This window comes from Dipodomys spectabilis, unplaced genomic scaffold (assembly GCF_019054845.1).
Source record: "Dipodomys spectabilis isolate Male_0828 unplaced genomic scaffold, ASM1905484v1 ptg000263l, whole genome shotgun sequence".
NCBI lineage: Eukaryota > Metazoa > Chordata > Mammalia > Rodentia > Heteromyidae > Dipodomys > Dipodomys spectabilis.
In genome coordinates, this window is record NW_024870940.1 from 1149902 (window position 1) to 1172812 (window position 22911).

At 58.4% G+C, this 22911-nt stretch overlaps 1 protein-coding gene across 1 annotated transcript; it reads right to left on the bottom strand.

Moving 5' to 3' along the window:
- Positions 1 to 13357: 13357 nt before the first annotated feature.
- Positions 13358 to 18456, bottom strand: Sox7 (SRY-box transcription factor 7). The gene is made up of 2 exons (XM_042699885.1): positions 18174 to 18456; positions 13358 to 14348 (listed from the first exon to the last, which is right to left on the bottom strand). Exons 1-2 carry the CDS (start codon positions 18397 to 18399, stop codon positions 13450 to 13452), a joined length of 1125 nt encoding a protein of 374 aa, XP_042555819.1. The 5' UTR covers positions 18400 to 18456; the 3' UTR covers positions 13358 to 13449.
- Positions 18457 to 22911: the final 4455 nt, after the last annotated feature.

Below are 22911 nucleotides of genomic sequence, written 5' to 3' on the forward strand. Positions count from 1 at the left end.
CAGAAGGCTGTCCTTCCTGTGGGTCTCAGATTTCCAGCGGGATCTGGAAGTGCTGCTTCCGTTGACCCTCCGAGAGAGGAAGTGGCACTGCTGAAACTGCCCTGGGAAGTGGCCTCTGTACTTTCTTCCTGAGGCCTCCCCATGCCTCTCTTGGATTTCTGAGCAGGTTGAAGTCAGACAAGCTGACACAGGCTTCAGAACTTTCCTAGCAGAAGCATAGCGTTGTTGATAAAAGTTGGACAAAACCACCCAAAATTCTGTGAGTCGTCCAGCAGCTCCTGTTTGAGGGACCGTCTCCATGGCTGCCACAGGAGTCTGGGGCAGGGGAGCTCGGTGGTGTGGGGGTCACAGCCCAGGGGGCCCCTGACTCAGACACAGACAATCCGTTTTAGCTGGTTATAAAGGGCAGCACCAGGACGCAGCCACTGTGAAAGGGCAGACTTCAAGCACCTCACAGGTCCGCCAACCTGCATGCCTCTGTCTCCTGGCCTCTTGGGCTGTCCTATTCCAGCCCAGGCGACAGGGAACGGGTATTCCACCAGGCTCACGGGATGGCCAGCATCCCTGAGTGAGTCCGTGACAGGTGTCTACTGCTTCCCGTCCCGAGCCTCCTCTGACGTGGCGGCCTGGGCACCAGCGTGCCATCCGCAAACGCAGCACCGCAGGCACAGGGCCCTGCCATCCCAGGGGACAATACAGACAGCAGGAGGCAGGAGCCCGTGCCAGTCACGCTGCACTTTGTCCCCAAAGTGGACAGTTCGCAGCAGAGCTCTAGGGGTCCTCAAGGATCAAGCACCACAACTTGGTGACAACACTTCACGCTGACTTTCCCTCCTCAGTCTTGCTCTCTCCACATCTCTTTTATTCTTGCACTCTTGGGGGGGCTTTCCAAAGAATCCCGGGGTGGCACGTGGTTCAGGCTCCCGTACACCAGCCCCCCCTCTGCTGCTGCCACCTCCGGCCGCCTGGCCAGCCATCCCCAAGCTCAGCACCTTAGACCACAATCGTGTGATGTGAGGAGAGCTGATATGGACATGGCAGCCGCTGAGCTGCAGGACTCATTTCCAAGATGGCAGCCCCTTCACGCCAGCTGAGCCTGTCGGTGGTGGTCATGCCCCTCCACCTCGGGCTCCCTCACAATGTGGAGTCAAGTCCACAGGGGGAAGCAGAAGCTGACATCTTTCCAGACTCACAGCCCCACCTCCACAGCCTGCCTTTCCTTCAGCAGCGACCACCCGGGCCCAGTCCGCTGGTCCCCCTCACTGGGCACAGAGCACTAGAGAAGGGACGCGTTGAATTGGCAACCAATTGAGCAAACAAACGAATTAATGAATTCCACCAGCTGCCCGCCACAGGAAGCCCCATCCAGCCCCCACCCTCCAGTTGAGATTCTAGAATGAGCTATTACCTGGGTGGTTTATGTGAGCCTGTTGGAGCCGAGAGGTCCTGGAGGTGCAGTCCAGCCTTTCATGGCGGATGAGGCAATGTGGCGACTGTGGTCACTGACAGGGCAGATCCCAGTGCTGCTGGGACGTTGACCTGCCTTCTCCGCCTGGCATGCAGGCTGCTGGAGCGTGGGGAGGGCTGCCACGGCTCCCCAGGGAGCTGCCCGGTCCCTGGAGAATCCTTGCCCTCGGACATGCCACCGTGCAAATGATTGGGAGCAGATGGGGTGGAGGGACCCTGTGAAGGAGTTCCACGTTGCTGGGGCCACACACACACACACACACACACACACACACACACACATGGCATCGCTCCTCCGGGTGTGGCACGTATGCAGAGCGCCCAGAGGAAAGCGTGGAAAGAACACAAGAAAAGCAGTACGGGCTCCACGGAGCGCCGACCAGCCAGGTCCCTGACCTCAGCACCCGCCCCGTACAAGGAAGGAAACCGAGTGCAGAGAAGCTAAGCCATGTGGTGCTGGTTCTCTATCGAACCGGTCGCCTCTGCACCTGCTCACTCGGTTCTCTGCTCCGGCCAACAATGGCCACCTCCAGTGGCATCTTCACAGCCCGCAGGTGGGGGTGTCCGGAGGGACCCCAAATTACAGAGGACCGTGGAGGGGAGCCTCGGGGACAGGAGGCTGAGGCAGACAGCCACACGCCGGCAGAGGCTGCTGCCAGAGCAAGGGTGCGGGGCAAGTGAATATCGGCGCGGAGGCTGGGTAAGGGAGTCGCGGATGAGGGCTGGAGCAGTGGCCCAGACCATAGCTGTGTCTACGGGTTGTATTTGAATGTGGGTGTCTGGTGGAATCGAGAGGGTAGATCTGCACCAAGATGGATAGTAAGGGGGTTCCTCGGACTCCACATTCCAAAGAGGAGGATGCAGAGACCTGTCTGAAGCCACTGTGCTTAGCCAGGCCTGCTGAGACATGCGGTCCCTCCAGACACCCCCACCTGTGGGGCTGTGGAGATGCCACTGGAGGTGGCCATTGTTGGCTGGAGCAGAGAACCGAGGGAGCAGGCGCAGAGGTGACTTATTCGATAGAGAACCAGCACCGCACGGCTCAGCATGGGGCCCAGCAGCCTCGCTGGCCCAGGAGACACATGCAGGGCAATGCCTCCAAAGCTCTTATTTAGTGTATTGCACACAGAGAGGCATCTTCAGGCCGAGGCACCCCAGGGCCTTCGCCCCTCCTTCCCAGGAAGACAGGTTTCCGCCCTGAGCAAGATGGTACATGTCGGAGGCCAAGCCTTGGCAGTCCTGGGCCCGGGGCTGGTTCCCAGCACTCTGGGACCGTCAGGCCAGGCTGCTGACTCACCCCGTAACCCTCAGATAAGTCACTGGAATTGAAAGTGGGCATTCCTGTGTACCTGGCCACCAGGATCTGGGCTGGACTCCCAGATGGGCCTTTCCGAGCAGGGATGAGTGGTAGCGGACGGGCAGAGGGGGACAGATGGCCACAAGGGAGGCAGGCATGTGTCCTTTGAAAACTGGTGTTCAATGACGAAGTACAATGTACATCCAGAAAGCAAAGACGATCCCCAGTTAGCTTTACAATACACATCTCACCTGTGAAGGGCCCGGAGCTGGGGAGGGGCGAGGGGGAGGAGGAGCCCTGCAGGGGGCATCGGGGTGGAGGTGGGCTGGAGGCTGATGGGGGATAGAAGGGGGTCTGGGTTTTCCAGGGCCTGGCGGGAATCCACCTCTCCAGCGGAACTTCCCCGGGCAGCCTACCTCCCTGGAGACTGAGTTCTCCCATAAGCCCAGAATAGAAGGGTCTGGAGAGACTGGAACAGGAGGAGTACCGAGGACCACGGGAGAGCACTGTGCCACAGAGGAACATCACTGCCCAAGAGACCCGTGGATGTCTGCACAGCGAGATTCTCTCTCCCCTAAGCTCCAGTGCCCTCCGTGCAACTAAATAGCATTTCATAAAGTCACCAATGAATGGTTTTGTGAATGGGTCCAGGGAAGGGAATTCACAGACCGGGGGCTCGGCACCTGGCCTCAGCAGGGGCAGCAGCCGCCCGTGCCTGGATAAATCCTCATCCAAGAGGGCTAGCAAATGGGACAGTGGCTTCCATGGTGTGTGTGTGTGTGTGTGTGTGTGTGTGTGTGTGTGTGTGTGTGTGAGAGAGAGAGAGAGAGACCACACGTGTCCACATGCACAGCACACGCTTCCCTCCTGTGTCTGGTGAGGACAGTGTCACCACGCATTGTCATTGGCCTGGCGTGGGTGCGGATGCAGGCAGGGCAGTGGTAGGCATCCACGGTGGAAATTAGGAATTTCCAGGACCATCCACAGGGGATGAAACTGGGAACTCGCTGCTGGTCGCTGACCCCCTCGTCTCCCGGCTGAGGCCCCGTGTGAGCGCGCCTTCGCAGCAGCCTGACTTACAGAGGAGGAAAACAAAAGATGGCGTCCAGCAGCTGCTCAGCCACCCACAAATCCAACCAGACAACGCTCAGGCCTGTCACAGAGCAGGCCCACGGAACCAAGATCAATGAGATACCTTTCCCAGACAAATACATTCGCAGACTAGTGGGAGGAGAGACACTTAAAGAGAGATTGCATCCGCGCACTGCAAATGTCGTGTGAAAATGTTGTGGAATATGCAGAAAATCGGGCCACGGTCCGTAGGGGGCAGGGGCTTCCAGAGGTCAGGGTGTGGTGAGATGGTTTTTGGAGGAGGGGGAGGATTTGAGCTGAGTCCTCACATGTATGGAATCTACCAAGTGAAAATGCGGGACCGGCATGTGGGAGAGGGAGCAGCTGATGCAAAGGCACTGGGGTGTGAGGAAATCGTTCCTGTTTGGAAAGTTGCTGTGAATACTGATTGTGGTGAGGAGAACTTGGCTGGGTAAATTGGAGGTGGATCTCCAGGCCCCGCTGACAAGTCTGAGCCTCGCTTGCTTGACCGTGCTGGGTCGGCGAAGGCAAACCACTGCCCTTTTCTGGCCTTCTGGAGCTACTGCCTGGCTGGGTAGAAGGGGGAGAGGCCCAGGGCCCCGTCTGGAGAGCACCGCCGGGGTGAAGAAGGGGAGAATACAGGAGTACCGGCGGCCTAGAGGCCTGGCTCCCACGGCACACCACACAGGGCAGTGCCCCAGGCGCCCCAGTGCTGGGTCATGTGGGGAGAGGCCTCTTGCCCCACCCCGTCCAGCCTGACACACAGGTGGCAGATCAGGCGATGTGGGCAAGGCAGAGCAGCATGGCAGGGGGCGGGGCGGGTGCTTGGGAACGGGGCCAAGCCAGGTGTCTGGGGGCCTCATGCCTCGGCCTGGGCCGCAGCCAGGACCGCGCAGGCAGCAGCGCTGCTGAGTGGGAGGCGCTCGGGGGCCTGCGTGCAGCAGCTGCTGCCCAGCCCAGCTGTGCGCCGCCGAGTCCGCTGGCCTGGTGGTAAGACCCCGACCCCCTCCCCAGCCGAGGGCAGACAGGAACCCACCCAGAGGTTCCTGGCTCACTTGTCAGGATGTGGAGGACAGGACATTGGAGCCCTGAGAAGCTGTGACTTCTGCCTCCTCATTTACCAAAGCCCAGAGGGGGCAGGACTGGCCCAAGGTCACGCCGCACTGAGCCAGGCCCATGACTGAGCCAGACCGACAGAGCTTAGAGAAAAGGCCTCGGATGCTGTCTCCCTTCCACACTGGAGGCCCAGGCCTCCTGGTGGCATGGAAGCAGGCTGAGAGCATCTCGTGGCTCAGGGAACTCCCCATCTTCCTCCCTCCTCCCACTTCCCACCAGCTGCGTCAGGGACCTGGGCTCAGCTCCCACTGGGTAAAGGCCAGCCCCTCCGCCCAGCTGGGAACCAGGGTCTGGACTCCCCCTGCCCGGGCTGGTGAGGGGCCTGTACCAGGGATGTCATCCTCTCTGGCCAGCAGGGTGACCATCCAGCTTGTGAAAGGTCGCCATCTTGCCCAGGTCAGCGTGGCTGGGAGGGGTGTGGGAGCCAGCCAGTGGGATCTTCCCTCCAGAAGCCAAGGACAGCTGCCAGCGTGGACGCGAACGTCCCAGGCAGGCCATAGTGCCTCTGTCCGGGTCGCAGGCCTCTTATTACAGGGCGACTCCTGAGGGAAGCGGTGCTGTGGCTCAAAGTGGTAGAGCGCTAGCCTTGAGCAAGAACTCAGGGACAGCGCCTAGGCCCTGAGTTCAAGCCCCACGTAGCAGAAAAGAAAAAATCAAATTCAGATGATGTGGGAGTGGAAGGTGGTCTCTGGGGGGACCTCCTTGGGAGATCACCTGGCCTGAGAGCCCTGGGGGCCCCCCTCCCCTGGGAGGGCCTCGATCCCGGCAGGACTGTGCAGTGCCTGGGGCTCTGAGCTGCCTCGTGCGGGTGTCCCCCATGCCGCCCTGCCCTTCCACGCAGCCCGGTGCGGCCGGCCACCGTGACCTGGAGCTCGGCCTGCTCCTCGGGCAGGGGGCCCGCGGCAGGGCAGGGCAGGGCCGCGGGGCGGCCAACCAGAGCACAGTGTTTCCCCCAGAGAGGGTGACAAAAGCCAGCCCACGCTGGCATCCTGAGGGCTACCTGCTGTCCCCCCAGTGAGGGAAGGGTCACCCAGAGATGAATGCCCCAGGGCTCGGGCCCTTCCAGAAACAAGAGGGTGGGAGACACCGGCCTCTTCACCTGCCAGACGGGCATCTGGGGTGGCCTTCTGGGAGAAGGGCAGCCCGCCACCCCAGATGCCCGTCTGGCAGGTGAAGAGGCCGGTCCCCAGGAGCCCCCACACCAGTCCCCCTCCTCGGACCTGAAGGCGGTACCCCAGCTTCCATCCTTGACCACGCTCGCCTTGGGGAAAGGGCATGCACCCCCAAGGGACAGGCGGGGGCCCCCTGGCCGGCTCCAGGCTGGGCAGGGCGGCGGGGCGGGGCCCCTGGGCGGGCAGGCCCCGTTTCCTGCAGCGGTGGAGCATCGGGAGGGAGGAAGGGCCGCTGCTAATCTGGAGAAGCGATTTTCCTCCCGGGCAGGGCCCTGGCCTGGCGGGGCCGCAGCGAAGGTGGCGGCCAGGTCCCTGCCAGGGAGGGTCAGCTTATCAGGCAGGAAACACGGCTCCGGCTGCTTCCTCCCTCTCCTGGTCACAGCAGCTCCCGGGGGCAGGGAAACCTCTGCAGCCATGGGCCCTGCACTCCGCTAGCTCTGTCTGTCCTCCCCCCCGGGGAGGAGCCACGGCAGGGCCCTGTGGTGCCATTTCTATGCCAAGAGCCCAGGGCTGCTTTTTCCTTCCCCAAGTAGGCCACCCGCTGTCCTGATGGAGGAGGAAAGGGAGACGGGATGGCAGAGACCACCAAGGGGCACTGACTGCCAGAGTGGGGCTGAGGCCCCCCGCCCCCCCCCCCCCCCCCCGTGCCAGCCCCTGGGTGCACGCGAGGTTCTGGAAGCCTTCTGTCCAGGACATGAGCGGAGCCCCATGACCAGAAGAAAAACCTGGAAAGTCTCCTCAAGACATCCCAACTATAGCCCGGTGCTCCCCGGAGCTGCACCCAGCGCCCTCTGACCCACCAGCACTGTGCCCTGGGCCTGTGCTGTGCCCGTGGAGGACAATGTCCCCCCGAGACCACAGCACCCTCACAGAGAGGACAAGGGGCCTCTGGCCTCATGCCACAGCGTGCAGGACCACACACACTCTACCACCCTGCGCTGCTGGCTCTCGGGGAAGCCCTTCACCTCCTTGACCTCCATTTCTTTTTCCTTCAAATCTCTGTGTGTGTGTGTGTGTGTGTGTGTGTACAGAGTGGTAGCAATGACAGCTTTCAGTTCAACCAATCAAGTAATTTTTCCCCCCAAAGTTACAGAGCTTGGTTGAGCATCTCCTGGCTCTAAGCAGGGCCACGCTTTGTGCCCAAGAGTACCCAGTCACAGACTGAGAATACTTTGAGAGAAATAGACTGTTGCTCACACACCCGGTGTAGATAGGAAGAGTGCATGCACTGAGCCCGCACTGGCTGTTTATCTTACCATTATTTCCCTAAACAATACAATAGAACAACTATTCCTACCACACGCACCTTTTCTGAGATCAGTGTAAGTCATCTACTAGAGGGTACGGGCAAGTTAACTATACATACTGCTTGTATGTATACATGGACCTGGGACACTTCAGCATCCAAGGATGTTCAGGGGTCCTGGGGCCGATTTGTCACAGATATTGAGGAATAAACACCTGTTCTCTGTCTCCATCCCCCAAATAGACGGAGGAAGCCAAGGGTCAGGTGGATCATCTCCTCTGTCCACAGCGCAATTTTATATGCTATAACACGCCAAAGAAAGCTCTCAGACTTCCCAGCATCTGAATCTGAGGCCCTAAGGCTCTCTAGAGTTTTCTGACATGAACCAACCAGTGTGAAGAGACACAGGCTAGCCCTGCCCTCCACCTGCTCTGTCACTCTCGAACTCATAGCCTTCTGGCCTTGTCTCAGCCGTGACGAAGCGACCAGCCCCCCTGACATTGCTCCACGCTTCGGGAGAATGTTTTCAGTGCCTCAAGATCCCCCACTTCTTGTTCCAGACCCGTGCCATCCCACAGCCCCAAGAGGTGGGTGCGAGATGCAGGAACAGTGAGCAAGGCTGGGAAAACAACCGTCTGATCCAACAACTACACCAGCACCAGTCCAGAATATTCTAGAAGTGTTCAGAGGACTCTTGCCCTCCTCTTCCACTCTCTGGGTAATAAGATCTTCCTTCCCTCCTACCCCACATTCACACAGCATTTGGGGTCTGGTGGGAACCACAGTCCATAAATATGATCCCCAAGGGGGACAAGGAATGACCACCAGCCTCCACCAGCATCGGGGGTGGGTTACCGGGCCACAGCGCTGACACCGGGCTCTGCAGCCCTACAAGGGACTTACAGTGAGGAAGGAGGGACTTAGAATTTCTTTTCACCTTACAAAGAGGAAAGGCCTTTTTTTGTCCAGAGGGTTCTCAAATGGAGTAAAAATGCAGCTGCCAAGGATGTCAAAGAGCTCTCCACAAAGGAAGGAGAGCTGCCCAGACAGAGAAAGACCCAGAAGGCATCCCCCCCCACCCCGTGCCCCCTTTTCTCTCATTACTGGGATTTGAACTCAAGACCTCACTAGGCAGGGAGGATTTTTGCTTTACTTCTTTTTTGGATAGGGTCTTGCATTCATGCCTGGGCCTCTCTGAACCACAATCCTCCTATTTATGTTTTCTGCCTAACTGGAATAACAGGTGTGTGCAACGGTGCCAGGTTCTTGAGATGATCTCAAGAACCTTTTGCCCAAACTGGCCTGCAGCTGTGATCCTTACACTTCTGCCTCCTAAGTAGCTAGGATTATCCGTATGAGACACCACAACCAGCTGTACACGGTCCCTTTTAATCCCGGCTCAGTAACCGGCAAGGACTCTCCTGGAGGCCTCCATAGCACCCCCCTCCTCAGCTATGCGGGTCAGGCTCACTCCCCTTCGTTTTCTCCACACATCCCGTCCCCAACCACATCCTTCTGAGTTCTCAAGCTAGTATGAGGCGCCAATCCTGAAGGAAACTGAAATCACCTGGAGAAATCAGAAACAGACGGGCAGGCCACGTCTCTTCTGTGGTGCACGAAGCTCGGCGGATTCTGAAATGACTCCAAGTGTACGCATTGCCTCTTGCAGCAGAGGACAGGTGTGGGATTTCCCCAGGCCCCAACCCAAGCCAGCCAGGGAAGGCCAGCCCTGCCCCTGCTGCTCCTTCTAGACTACCTCCTGTGGCTAGAGCTCTACACAGTGCCCACTAGCCAGGCCACACCCTACCCTACCTGCTGAGCCTATGCTCAGATGGGAAAAGAGCGTCTTCCACGCGTCTCAGGCAGCTAGAGCCTGACGGGCCAGAGGCCAGGACAGAGGTGTCTTCCACTGGGAGGTTCAGGGGAGAGGAACACCGTGGCGTTGCGCAGGGAAGCCGCAGGGAGCACAGAGACACAGCCCCTGGGGGACGAGGCTCCAGACCCTCTGAGATGTCAGTCAGGTGCAGAATCCTCTTCCCATTAAGACAGAATTCATTCCATCTGGGAATCGACTGGAGGTCCTTCAAGCCTCAACTCCCCATGGAGGCCCCCTAGAAGAGTGAAGAGTGACAGGAAGCCACAGCGTGTTCCTCTGTGGCAGCCCAGGGCTGCCCTCAGATCCCACGGGGGACCCCGAGCAGCACGCATTCACTGCAGAGGTGTTCATAACGCAAGAAGAGGAGGAATTCCAGTACCAATTAACAAGAGGGCAGCCAAGTAAAATAAGCTGTGCTATTCACTGACGGCGTGTGCAATCATGGAAATGAGAAATAGGAAGATATCATCAATGGGCACACTTCTGTCTCAGGAGTTTGAACAGACGGAGCCATGAGTGTGAATGACCACGGTGAGCACAGCCGCACGAGCCACGCGGGAACGCGACACAGATAGCTGTGTTGACATCGTGTCAACTGGGTCATTTCTCTTTTTCAGAATTTTTCCCATAAAGTAGAGGGATAATAGCCTTTGTAGAAACAAATTAAAGTTCAGTGACACAGGAGATTTTTCTTTAATATTAATGGATAAAATGTCTGTTGTCCTAAGACAGATGTAAATGTACGTCTAGCACGGATACACGTCAAAGAATCAGCAAAATGTCTCCAAATTGTGACCAATGCACTGACATTATTTTCTTTGTGATGTTATTTTTTCTAAACATTCTTCAAAGAATGTCTTCATTGAGATTTATAAGATGATAAATAGATGACAGACCAACCAAGAAAGTTGGATAGATAGATGTGTGGAGAGGTGAGACAATGGATGGAGAAAGAAGGGAAGAAGGAAGGTCGAGAGTCGTGAGGGTCTCCGTGGGGAAATACGGAGTGTTTTCAGAAGCCAGTAGGCTTCCTTGTAGTAAGATGCACTGGGGGAGGGAGTATGAGAAGCTTCTGGAATGAAGAAGGTCAGCCACGGGGGCAGGGACAGGGAGTGTGGCAGCCCAGGGTTGTACTATTGGGAAGGGGCACTCTGAAAGGACACAGTTTGTAAAACAGGGACATAGGATCAGGCTGCTCCAAACCATGCACAGGTGCGGGCCAGAGCAGGCAGTTTGTCAGCCCCAGGTGAGGGGACCTGCCCTGAGGCGCAGGGCTGGCAGGCTGCCTGCCGAGGGGGAGGGATCGGCAGCTGAGTGAAGTGGGAACATCTCTCTGGCGGGAAATGGGACTGCGCACTGCCGTGGGACAGTGCCCTGGGCCTGCAAGCAGTGGGCATCCTGAGAGAGCCAGGCTGTTGGACTGAGCACCCTCCTGCCTGCCTTCTGCCCTCCTTCAGGCAGAGACAAGGCTGTCCTACCCCCACAGCCCCGCCCCCTCCGCCCGCGTGTCCTGGAATGAGACACACCCACTTGGCAATGTCAAGGGACACAACCTGGACAGACCCTTCCAGTCCTGCATTCGGGGCAGCGCCCCCCCCCCCCCCCGCTCTGCCCCCTCGGCCTGCTGCAGTGGAGGCTCCAAGCAGCAAGACCTTCACCTCCTCCAAACCCACACTACCATCTTCCAGCTCTCCCTCCTCCCTGGCTGAGCCTGGCATCAATGGAACAGTGGATTTCATGCCATGGTAAAATGCTGGGAGGGGGGAAAGCCCCATGCCTCCAGCTGTGGGACTGTTCAAACACTGCCAACAAACGCGGCTGATGGGTGCCAGAACCCAGCTTCCCCGTGCACACGGCCACCCTGAGCCAGCTCCCCTCCCAGCCTGGGGTCCCCGGCTGTGCAGTGGGCTGGGTGGGAGGATGACGGGCGCCTCCTGTGGTGGCGGTGGATGAGAAACGGCCCATAAAACTTCCTGTGATGCTCCCTGCACTTACACAGTCCTATAAAGTCCTGTCTGGAGCTTAGGATAAAATGGAAGGATGAACAGAGGCCCATTGGGCGCTCTCAAACAAGTCACAACTGCTTCACTGTGGAGAGGGGCCAGACAGAGGTGGCCTGCGTGGGACTGAGTAATCGTAGGTTGTTCCAACCCTCTTTGGCTGGGAGCATCATCCGAGCCTCTCAGATGTCCCAGGCTCCGGAGAACACGCCATGCGCTGTGCCTTCTCCACAGTGAGCCTCCCACCTTCTCAGAGCCAGGACGCTTTGCTATGGGAGCCATCAGGCACAGAGACGAGGGCGAGCCAGCCTGTGGCAGGCTCCTGGTACTTCAGAAGTGTAAAGATGTTTCCAGAACACCACTCTTCGTGGTTGCTTTTTTTTTTTTCAACATTAATAATGATACTGAATCCAATGTGCAAAACTGAGGTTTATCTCTCTGGCATAACTCACAAACCAAGAACTTTTCCAAAACAAACACATCTCTGTAAGAAACACTTTGAAGACTACATTCTACGGGTAACCATGGGAATAACATCCGTGTCTAGCTTGAAAATGTTTTTGTTTTGCAACACCCTCAGATGATGGAATGAATGGTCACAGTACAAAAAAAAATTTTATTTAAATTAAATATTTTTGACAAATCAATATCCACAACTGTTCCAAGCATATACAGTTCTGAAAAATGGACCAGTTTATAGCTTAGTGTCTGTGATACTGCCTTACAAGATTATTAATACATGTTCTGAACTGGACACCAGCCAGTCATATCATCAACCACTTACTATTTATTACCAAATAGCATACACAGTAATAACATAAAGATTAGGCATACCTCATAAGCGCGTTTACAAGACTTGGTGGAAGGAAAGAAAGATCCGTCAAGAATACAAAACGTAAGGTGAAAATACTAGGAGAATATATAAAACACACATTTCATACAAGCTTGAGGGAGGGTAGAGGGGCAGAGGATCTTTTCTTCTGAGTCACAGTGCATTTCTGTTCGGGCGGCAGCCTGTGGACTGTACAGCGGGGAAATTGTTCCAATGTCTCAGCCAAGTAGTGCCTGAAGGAGCTGCTGGCTCCAGAGGAAAATAGATTTCCCTCCCAGCCAGAAGAATCATGCTTGGGGCCTCTGAATTGAGAACCAAATTCAAGGGCAGATTTGAAAAACAAGGAAAATGAAAGAGAGGAACTTCAGTAGTCAGGAGCCCAGCCAGCCGGGAAGGAAGTTCTTCCTGCATCCACACAGGGGGACACATGCTGTAGTTTTGCTCAAAAAAAGGGACAGAATTAGATGAGAAGAAAGTGGTGTTGCTCTGGGCAGAGTCCTTTCAGGCTCCTGGCTCCTCTGGGTCGCTGGGGGCTGGGCCAGGATGAGGAGACTATAGATCCGAGTTGGGCTGGCCAGATGTGTGAGTGTGTGTGTCTCTCAGGCCATAAATTCTCTTGAAGTGTGGGGAATAAGAATATATCTAAAGATACATGTTTGGATTCACAAACTGACATTTGGAACCCCTTTGTACAACTACTTAAGGATGATTAAAAATAAGAAAACCAAAGATGTATTTAAAAAAAAAACTCACTTTCATCGATGAAGTTAACCCTACCGGTAAATTCCCTAGGTCGGGATAAGTAGGTTTTATTTTTTGTTTTGGAGGACTCTTTTTAGACATCTAGATTCACGGTGGAAGGAAATGCAGAGAGCACAAAGCCGTGCACGTGGAATTCTCAGCAGGCTGCCGGCCGGTGAGATGAAATTCTCACCCAGCTCATTCAAGACACCTTCCTTTGCCACCCCTGGGAGGACTCTCACTCAGAACCTCCGAGCAGAGGCGGCTTGGCTGTCACTTTCCTGGGGAGCACATGTGGTTGACAAACTCGACTTGATCTCGCCCTCCCACCCCCACCCCTCCCCCAAGGGCAGCTCCTCTCATCCAGAGACCCAGAGATCCAGTGTGGCTGCATCAAAGACAAAGGTTTCAGTGCCGGGCCAGGCTCCTCGGTGTAGGGTGCAACAGAAGGGGCTGATCAGCAGAGCCCATCCCAGCTTTAGCATGAAGGCTCTGGGGCCACGGGTCCAAGGCCCCACCACCACCCAGGGGCAGGAGGGCAGTGGTGACATTTCACCGTCTCTGCTCTGCCCTTGCGCGGGGAGCGGCGGGGCCTGCCCACGCCCCGTCTCTATGACACGCTGTAGCTGTTGTAGTATGTGGCTGTTGCGTCGGCCAGGACAGAGATGAGGCTGGTCTCTGTGGGGCCTGAGGGAGTCCCCTGGGCGAGGGGTGCGTGCCCACTGAGGGACCCCTGCGCCATGGCCGGGTCGGGGTGGCCAGGAGTGTTCAAGTACTGGTCAAACTCATTTCGATCCATGTCTCCCAGCAGTTCTACCTGGCTCAGCTGGTCCAGGGCGTCGAAGCCAGGGTGCTCAGGGGGCGGGGACAGCTGGCCCAGGGGGGCCTGGAGGTTGGGGTGGAGCGGGTGGTAGGGGGCAGGGGGGTAGTAGGCAGGAGATGGGGGGCATCCGGGCGTGGTGGCCATCATGGCCAGGGGGCCCAGGGGGTGGCTGCAGGGGAGGGGGCTGGAGGTGAACTCCGGGGGGTAGGGAGACCCGGACAGGGCGGGCATGCGGCGAGGGTGGGCGAGCTCCTCCTGGCAAGGGGAGGAAAAGAAGGTTTGCTCGGGCTCCAGTGCATCCAGCGGCGACATCTCAGGGGGCGTGGGCAGCCCGTAGGGGTAGATGTCCGCGCTGCCGGGGGCCCCGACTCCTCCGGCCGGGCCCTCTTGGTAGCAACCCCTGAGGCCGGGCAGAGCGGCGCCCGGGGAGTACTCACCCCGGTCCTCCTTCTCCCCCAGGGGCCCCGCGCTGCCAGGGCTCTTGCCGGGCAGGACGTTCTGGTCTCGGGCGAGGGAGCTCAGGAGGAAGCCGGCGTCCACGCGCTTGCACAGGCGTTTGGCCTGCTTCTTCCTGCGAGGCCGGTACTTGTAGTTGGGGTAGTCCTGCATGTGCTGCAGGCGCAGCCGCTCGGCCTCGTCCACGTACGGCCGCTTCTGTGACAGTGTCAGTGCCTTCCACGACTTTCCTGTTCACACAAGCCAGAGAAGACCACGCTCAGCATCCGTGCTGCCCGCATGGCCAGCGCCCCTGATGGGGCCTGGCGCTGTCCAGCAATGCGCTCGCCCGGTCTCCTCCCCACCGGCCCAAGTCTCCCTCTCATCATCACAAAGGATGCCGCCAGGATCCCATCCTCCCCCCAAGTCCTCTCCCCAACCACACCCAGAGTGAAGCCCCGCGACCCCTCCTGCCTGCAGCCCGCACAGCCACTCTGCACAACATGCAGACACCAAAGCTCATGCCTATAATCCCAGCTCCTTCTGAGGCTGAGATAGGAGGATGACAGTTTGAAGCCAGCCCAGGCAGGAAAGTCTATGACACTCTTATCTCCAATGAACTACTAAAAGAGCTGGAAGTGGAGCTGTGGCTCAAGTGGTAGAATGCTAGCCTTGAGCAGAAAAGCTCAGGGACAGTGCGCACATCCTGAGTTCAAGCCCTAGGTCTGGCACAAAAAAATAAAAGTAAACAACGAAGTGTGCTTACAATCCAGGAGATGGAATGGCTCAGTGTGAGATTCACACAGGAAAGCCCACCTGACTTGTATTGGTACAGGGAAAAATAGAACAACCACAACATCGATGAGGACTGTTTTTACCTTTCCAGAGTCAATTCTATCCAATCATGAATTTTAATCAAAATTCCCCACCTCTCAGGAAGTGGTACTGTCATACTCACTGGTGACAAATCCCACAGCTCTATGTGAGGGAGGGACTAGGCTCAGTGGTTAGTTTCATAAACTCAGGGAAATCACAGGATCTTGCTTAGGTGGAAAATATGACCACTTCTCACCTTTGAAAGTCAAATAGTGTTTTGTTATATAAAGGTCTGAGTGTGGCCAAAATGATACCATATGTGTTCAACACACATATATGAACATATATGCACAGACGTGTATATATGCACACATTTATGCATACCTGTACATGCATACATGAGCTATTACTTCCTGCAGTCTACTTGGGACCCTTTGGTGGTGGTAGATCACCCATTCAGTCATGGACTCTACTCGTGAGCAAATCCCTCAGCTCTTAAGGACCCTGCTTCTCTCAGAGACTAAATACATTAAATAATATTTTAATTCAATAGACTAAGGAGATTGCACAGTTACTCAATTCAAAGCTCTTTAAGAATCAAACCCTAGCAGGGGATGGTAGCGCACACCTGTAATCCCACAACACAGGACAAGAGGCTATCCTGGGCTACATAACAAGACCTTGTATCAAAAAATCTGAAAGTAAAAGTATTTACTAATTGGGGTGGGAGGGGGGTAAAAGGAGAGATTGGGGGCAAATATGAGGATCAAACTACATTATGTGCTTGTATAAAAATAGTGTAACGAACTCCACATGCTCTTAAAATCGTACAAAACAAAGCATTCCCCATTTGTAACCTGCTGGTGCTGAGATAATGCTTGGACTTGATTTTCTATTAGCTGTTCTTTCCCTGTCATTTTGCGGGTCACCTTGCCATCTCTCTTCGATTGTTAACATACACCGCACACCCCTGGGGTCCAATGTGCTCCAAGGGTCATGCCTGGACCCCTTGCATCGTTACCTCTTTGGGTGGGCATATTTAATGTGATTCCTCCCCCACCTGGACTCTAATGGATCCTGAAATTTGAGGCCCACCCGCCAAGAGGACAAGGTCTCTGGCTAAGCCCTGTAAGGAAGGGACCATGTCTTCCATGGGGCACACTCTGCTGTGGTATGGGGCCCACGTACCCACAACAGCTGACTGCATGGGTCAGGTCACGAGTCTCTTTATCTCCACCTCACCACCAAAAAGCGGGAGTGGAGCTGTGGCTCCGAGTGGGAGAGTTCCAGCCTTGAGTGAAAAGGCTAAGGGACAGCGCTAAGGTCCTGAATTCAAGATCCAGTGATGGCAAATGAAAAGAAAAAGAAAAAAAGACGGAAACAAATAAAAAAGAAGGAAGGAAGGAAGGAAGTTAGGTAAGGGCTCATGAATGGAAAATATTAAAGGTATTCTGCCACTTTCGTGAAAGTTCAGAACGAGTCTGTGAAGTTAAGTACTGTAACTGGCTTTCATTTAAAAAGGTAACTTGGAGAGTGTTACAAATCCCATATTCAGGGCTAAACATGGGTTCTTGGCTTGTGGCTAAAGCCACAAAGCTCTGGCAAGATGCTCATGATCCAGGCTTACCGTACATTCTGACTGTGGCTGAACATCAAATCTAGCTGTAGTTTCTAAAGGCACCTGGATTACTGTAAAATACAGTAATATAAAATAAATGTGTCCAAATGTTTTGTTGTCTTGACACACTTTCTCATTCATAATGTACTAAAATATGACAGCCATCAGGGGTGAGTTTCGGTGTCCAGGTTTACAGAGCTCATAGTGAAAATAATTGAACTCCCACATCCAGCTCTTCCTCCAGAGAAGGGGAAGAAAGACCACACTATGAAGATGCTGTCTGCTGCCGCAGGTTAACAGGTGCCAAGCGTCCATGTTTGACCCCGCACTACTCAGGTTCTTTTTCCTCAGTGCCAGGGTCTAAGGAAGGAATCTACCACTTTCTGTTCTGTGAACGGTGCTCTGTCTTGCAGCTCTAGGCAACTCTCGGAGAAGGCTCACTGGGCAGGAGGTCTTTGTCCCCTAAGTCCCTGTGTCTGCCCTTTCCCTGAAGGGCAGTCTGGATTCTGGGGGGACCGACTCTCAGCTTTCAGTCCCCCCCCACACACACCTGCACCTACAATAGGAATGAGGTCACAGGAGGACTTTCTGCCCTAGCGGTGGTGGCTTCCTGCAGCCCAGGAACCAAAAGAAAATTCTGGATTCACCCAAAAATGTTTCCTTAAGGTTTTCTAACATGTGAAGAAAAATAGGAATATTTAGGCTAAAGAAAAAATATTATTGGTTCCATCAACACCATACAAATACACATTTTACCCTTTTGTACAGCGGGGCCCAGGACCGCACAGGCCACAGATACATCCTGGGAAGCGCAAGCCCCAAGGCTGGGCTGTGGGCCGGGGTGGGGGGTGGGGGCTCGGCCTGCGGGCCGGGGGGCTCGGCCCGCAGCCTCCCCCGGCCGGCCTGGGGTCCGGGCCTTCTCTCCAGGCCTGCACGAAGGCAGGGGAAGGCGCCTGCGGAGCCCCGTGGGCGAAAACGAACAATACTGACACGAAGCCCACGGAAGGGCAACGCTGTGGGCGAAGGCGGGACAGGAACGGGAAGAGAAATCCCGGCAAAACCTCAGGTTTTCCAGACGTGTCCTAACCCCGTGCCGGCCTGTTCCCCGCCCTGGCCCCGTTCCCGTCCCCGTGCTGGCCTGTTCCCGGCCCCGACCCCGACCCCGACCCTGGCCCCGTCCCCGTGCCGGCCGGTCCCTGTCCTCGGCCCTGTCTCCGTCCCCGTGCCGGCGGGCACAGGCTCGGCTCCGGCCCGGGCCTGCGGCCCGCGATCCAGCAATATGTCCCGGTTCTCGGACAAGCGTCATCGAGCGGGAGCGGGATCCGCGGCGGCGCGGGGCTTATGTCCGAAACCGTTCAGGGGCCACTGTCTTCCTCTGGTCTCCGTGTCGCACGCTGCGGGCGCCCGCGGCTCTTCCCGCTTCCCCGCCAGGGCGGCGCGAGCTCCACGTCCCCATCCGGCCCCGGCGGCCCCAAGGGCCTCCGCCCCGAGCCGGGGTCGGGAAGGGGCCGCGCTTTCCCTCCGAGCCCCTCGGGCCGGCCGCCCCGCTCGAGTCCGCGCCCCGCGCCCCCGCCCGGCCCCCGCCCCGCGCGCTCGCTCGCCGGCTCTGCCCCGCCGCCCGCCCTCGGGCGCGCTCACTCACCCAGCATCTTGCTGAGCTCAGCGTTGTGCAGGTCCGGGTTCTGCACCGCCAGCCGCTTCCTCTCGTCCTTGGCCCACACCATGAAGGCGTTCATGGGCCGCCGGATTCGGCTCTCGGGCCCCTTGTCCCCTGAGGGCCTCGGGGCGGACGGCGGCGACAGCTCGGCTTCCAGAGGAGGACACTCGAGTCCCTCGGGCCAAGGATAGGCTCCCATGATCGAGGCCATGGCACGGGGGTCGCCTGGCTTCGCCTGGTGGGGCTGGCGCGCACCGAGCCCTCGCTCCGGTCGGGGCGTCCACTTGGCCCGCGCCTAGGCCCTGCCCCGATTTATCAGCTACGGGCGCCCGCGCCCTCCAATGGCTCACGGGGACACGCCGCCCCTCCCCGTCTCCGCGATGGCCCCCGCCCAGTCCCCCGGCAGCGGCCCCGCGCCGACCGGCGGCGAGGGGGCCGGGCCTCGCCCCGCGCCCGCCCCCGGCCCGCCCCTCCGCCTCCGGAGTTCGCACCGGCCCGCGCCTCGGAGCTGCAGGTGCGGCCGAGCCGCCTCTCTACCCGTTCCGTGAGGGGAGGACGTACGAACCCTCGCGGGCCCGGCTCGGCCACCTCCCCGGCAAAGCGATCCGAACCCCAGCACCGCAGCGGGGAACGGCTCCGGCAGCCCCCACCTCGCCCAGCAATAGGGAGCCCCGAGGCGGGCCTGGGGTCTGCACCTGCCTGGGCCCCGGCACCGCCCCGCGGGCCTCCGGGCCCCGCCGGCGCCCTGAGCTCAGGGACGCGGGTCTTTCCCTGGTGCCACCAGGTGCCCCCCTTGTCCCAGCCCGGTCCGGTCCGCGTCGGGAGCGCGGTCTCTCCAGGCATTCGTTCCCTTCCCTTCCCCCTGACCTTGACAGGCGTCCCACCGCCCTCCTGGCCTCCACGCCACCCAGACACAGGGGCCTCGGGCTGGGAGTTTACGGCCGCCTCTCCCGGGCCCACCACCGCTCTGGCACCGACGCAGGGTGCGGTGGAGAGCCGCGCGCAGTAGGCGCTCAAGAGCTAATGAACGCACGAGTGAATGAATGAATGAATGAGCGCAAACAGGGCTTCAACACACCCACGGCGTAATCAGCCGCGGGCTGGACCAGAACCGGGACTCGATCCTCATTATCTAGATCACGTCCACACAATCTAGATCACATCATGTAATTTAGATCCGGGGCTCGCCCGGCCCACAGTATCTAGATCCCGATCCTCATTATCTAGATCCGGGACTCGCTTCGAGTCCTTTCGGAGCGCCACCTTGCGCGGGCTCGGCGGGTGACCCAGCGTGGTGATGCCGGGGGGGGGGGGGGGGGGGGGGGGGGAAGCGGCCCGCGCAGAGCAGGTCAGACACCTGCCTGGCCCCCTTTCCTAATCGAGAATTGGGGGAGACCCTGCGGGAGCGCGGGGTACCCGGGACTGGGGGAGACGGAAGACTGACCGCACAGGAGCGCGGGGGGGCCCGGGGGAGCGGGACGCGGGGGGGGGGGGGGAACGGAAGACTGTGCGGGGGCGCGGAGGCCCCGGGGGCGCGAGACTGGGAGAGACCGTGCGGGGACGCGGGGGCCCCGGGGGGCGCGGGACTGGGGGAGATGGAAGACTGACTGCGGGGACGCGGGGGGCCGGGGACGGGGGGGGGATACGGAAGACCGCGCGGGGGCCCCCGGGGGCGCGGGACGGTTCCTTGAGATAAACACACTGACGGCGCGCACGCGTGGCCGCTGGTGTTCACGCAACTCTGCCTAAACTGGTGAGTACTACCTACCTAGCTACCTCGCTGCTGCCTCACTGCCCGCGCGCCAGTGGGCGAGTCCGCCGGGCGCCGGCGGCTGGGCCGCGGAACCGCGCGTTCCCCGCGCCCGGCCCGAGCACGTGCTACCGTGTAAAGTCGATCGCCGCGTTTCCCCTCTCCCGCGTCTGGGACGGAGACCCGGACCGAGACCGCGCCCGCCAACGCCCGGGCCCGGAGCGCCGTCGAGGCGTGGCGGCGGCGCCCGGAGCCCGGAGGGGCACCGGGGGAGAGGCGGTGGGCGGGGAGGGCGCCGCCGTCGAGGCCGACCGCCTCGTCCCAGGAACCCCGAGCCATTCCCAGGGGCCGCTCCTCGGCCGAGTCCCGGGCTTGGCTTCTGCGGGGGCAGGGCTGCCTCGGCCCGCGAAGCAGCTTTGAATCGGTTACACGCGGGGCCTGCGCTCTCTGACCTCACCGCCAAGAGGCTGCGTTTGTGGGTCCGAGCGAGGCCTTGCGACGGCGGGCCCCGTTCTCGGGCGCAGGCGCCCCGCCCCGGCGGCCCCCGCGGCGGCTGAGCGGAGCGCGCCCGCTCGCCCGGGGCCGCGGCCGTCCACGTCAAGTCGGTGCAAACAGCGGAGGCTGCGGGGCGAGCCGCGGGCACGCGCTGCGGGCGTGGTTTCCGAGCGTGGCCTCCTGCGTTTCGTCCGGGCCGGGGCCCCGGGCTGGCCCGCGCCGGCCCCGCGAGGCCTCCACCCTCCACCCGCGCCCTCGTCCACCTGCGTGGACGCGAGCGTGCGCGTGGCGGGCGGCGCCGAGGGGCGCGGGGTCGCCTCCCTCACCACCGCAAACGCCAGTCAGTCCTTGCCCGGTTCTGCCCAGACCCCGAGCGCGGGCTCGGAGGGCTGAGCTGGGGCGTCGAGGCCGGCGGCGGCCCCGGCCGGCCGCCAGGGGAGCCAGCGCCGACCCTCGCTCGCCCCGAAGCCAGGCCAAGAGAGGCGGGGCACCGGGTCCCGCGATGGGGTGGGATGGAGCCGGGGGGGGGGGTCTCCCCGCTGGCTCCCGCGGGGTCGCAGAGGAGGGTCCCCTCGTGGAGTGCGGGGCACAGGGGACCCCGCGGGTGTGACACGCGGCGGACCTGGGGGCGGACCCCGCCACCCGTCCCCACGCCGCGGTCTCTGGAATAACCGTGCGCTCCGTTCCCCTTTCGCAGCCCCTCCCCTCCTTTCCCCTTCTCTTCTCCCTCTCCCTTCTTCCAGCCTTCCCTTCCTTCCCGCACCCCTCCCTCCAAGCTCTCCCCATCCCTCTTCTTCGGCCCCAGTCTCCCCCTCAGCTTCCTGGTCCCCAGGAAAGCAGGGCCTGCGGTCAGAAGCCCGCGAATTCAAATGCGAAGCGACTTTCCTTGTGAGAATTCATTGATCTGATCTGGGCTTCATTGTCTTCACCAGTGAAAGGAGAAGAACCTGGGGCTACTGGGCCATCTAAAACTCACAGTGGACGAGATTCTGACACGTTGCAACTCGTTAGGCCGTTTATATTCTCCCCTCTGGGGGCTTTCCTTGTATTCCAGTGGCGGGGCGGGTGGGGGGTGATGGGGTGCTGCAGCCCCCCCCCCCCCCCATTGCTGGCCACACGGAGAAATGGGTCCCCTTAGAGGCCAAGGCAGTGCCTCTAATACTTGGGTGCCGATGTTTTCCTGTTACTCTTTGCACACGCAGGAGGTGGAAATCGTTTGTCACCTTATTTTTTCACACTGATTGTCTGTGTTTGTTTGACGGTCTTACAGAGTAGATTACCATTCATTGGCTCATCCTGGCCTTCACATAGCCCTGCAGAGGGGACACCTGTCAGTCGCGTTTCAGATGAGGTGGATGAGTGGTAGAACCTTCTCTCCTTTGCTTGGTATCTTTTGCCCTCAAGCCTTTGCCCCGGATTTCTGGGCACCTGGGGAAAAGGCATTTATTAACCACGGCAATTCCCCTCAGCAGACCTTTCCTAATCTTCATGCCTGAAGGTCAAAGCTCATCCTGAATAAGGTAAAGAAGAGCAAGCGGGCAAGCCCAGGTGGTCAGGAGTGAAGCTGGAGAGCAGGACAATTGGCCACACCTGTCGGCCCTGTTCCCCCCCAGAGCCCAGTGGTCTCCACACACCTGTGACCCACCAGAACAAACAGCCCCACCCACAATTCCCTGCACACCATTACTCTCCCATTTCTCTTTTCTACACCCACACAATCTCCAGTCTTTCTGGGGATAAAAAAATCCATCCTAAACTAGAATAATTTGAGGATTAAAAATAATAGGATTTTAAAAATACCTTGGGGCTGGGAATGTGGCTTAGTAGGTTTGATTCCTCAGTACCACATAAACAGAAAAGGTCGGAAGCAGTGGTGTGGCTCAAGGGGTAGCGTGCTAGCCTTGAGCAAAAGAAGCTCAGGGACAGTGCCCAGGCCCTGAGTTCAAGCCCCAGGACTGGCAAAAAGGAAAAGAAATACTACCTTAAGGCTATCTGAGCACACCCAGGGAAGTAGGCTACAAAGATACCAGGACAGAGTTCCAAAAGCTCACAGGGTCAGGAGCTCTTCTATGTAGAAGTAGAGGATAAGCTAGTTCCTAGATGAGAGGGGAGCCCAAATACACCAAAACCTTTCACAGTAGATTAATAGTAATTCGAAACTAGGGTATTAAGACCTGGTTTTCTTGAGTTCCTCTGATCAGACAACCCTGGTTACACACAAACACACAGAGGCATGACAGCTCTCCTGTCACTAAGTAATACCATCTCCCAAAGGCTATTTGGAGACTGCTGGTTTGGAGCTAGGATCGCTGAGTCCAGTCCTACCTGACACTCACTGGCCGCATGGATCTTAGCAAGTCACTTACCCAGTTAACCCCTGGTCAAGAGCTTCCCCGAGGCCCAGGAGATGAGGATGTGGCCATGTTTTATGGACTTTGCCAGACACTGAGTTAAGCTCATGCTCATTCTGTGGCTAGT

What these genes read in the sequence shown, in the direction of transcription:
- Sox7 (XM_042699885.1), bottom strand. Translation starts at nt 18,399, where the DNA reads ATGGCCTCGATCATGGGAGCCTATCCTTGGCCCGAGGGACTCGAGTGT. An exon ending in TGAGCTCAGCAAGATGCTGG is followed by an intron (nt 14,349 to 18,173) that starts GTGAGTGAGCGC and finishes TTGTGTGAACAG; the next exon opens with GAAAGTCGTGGAAGGCACTG.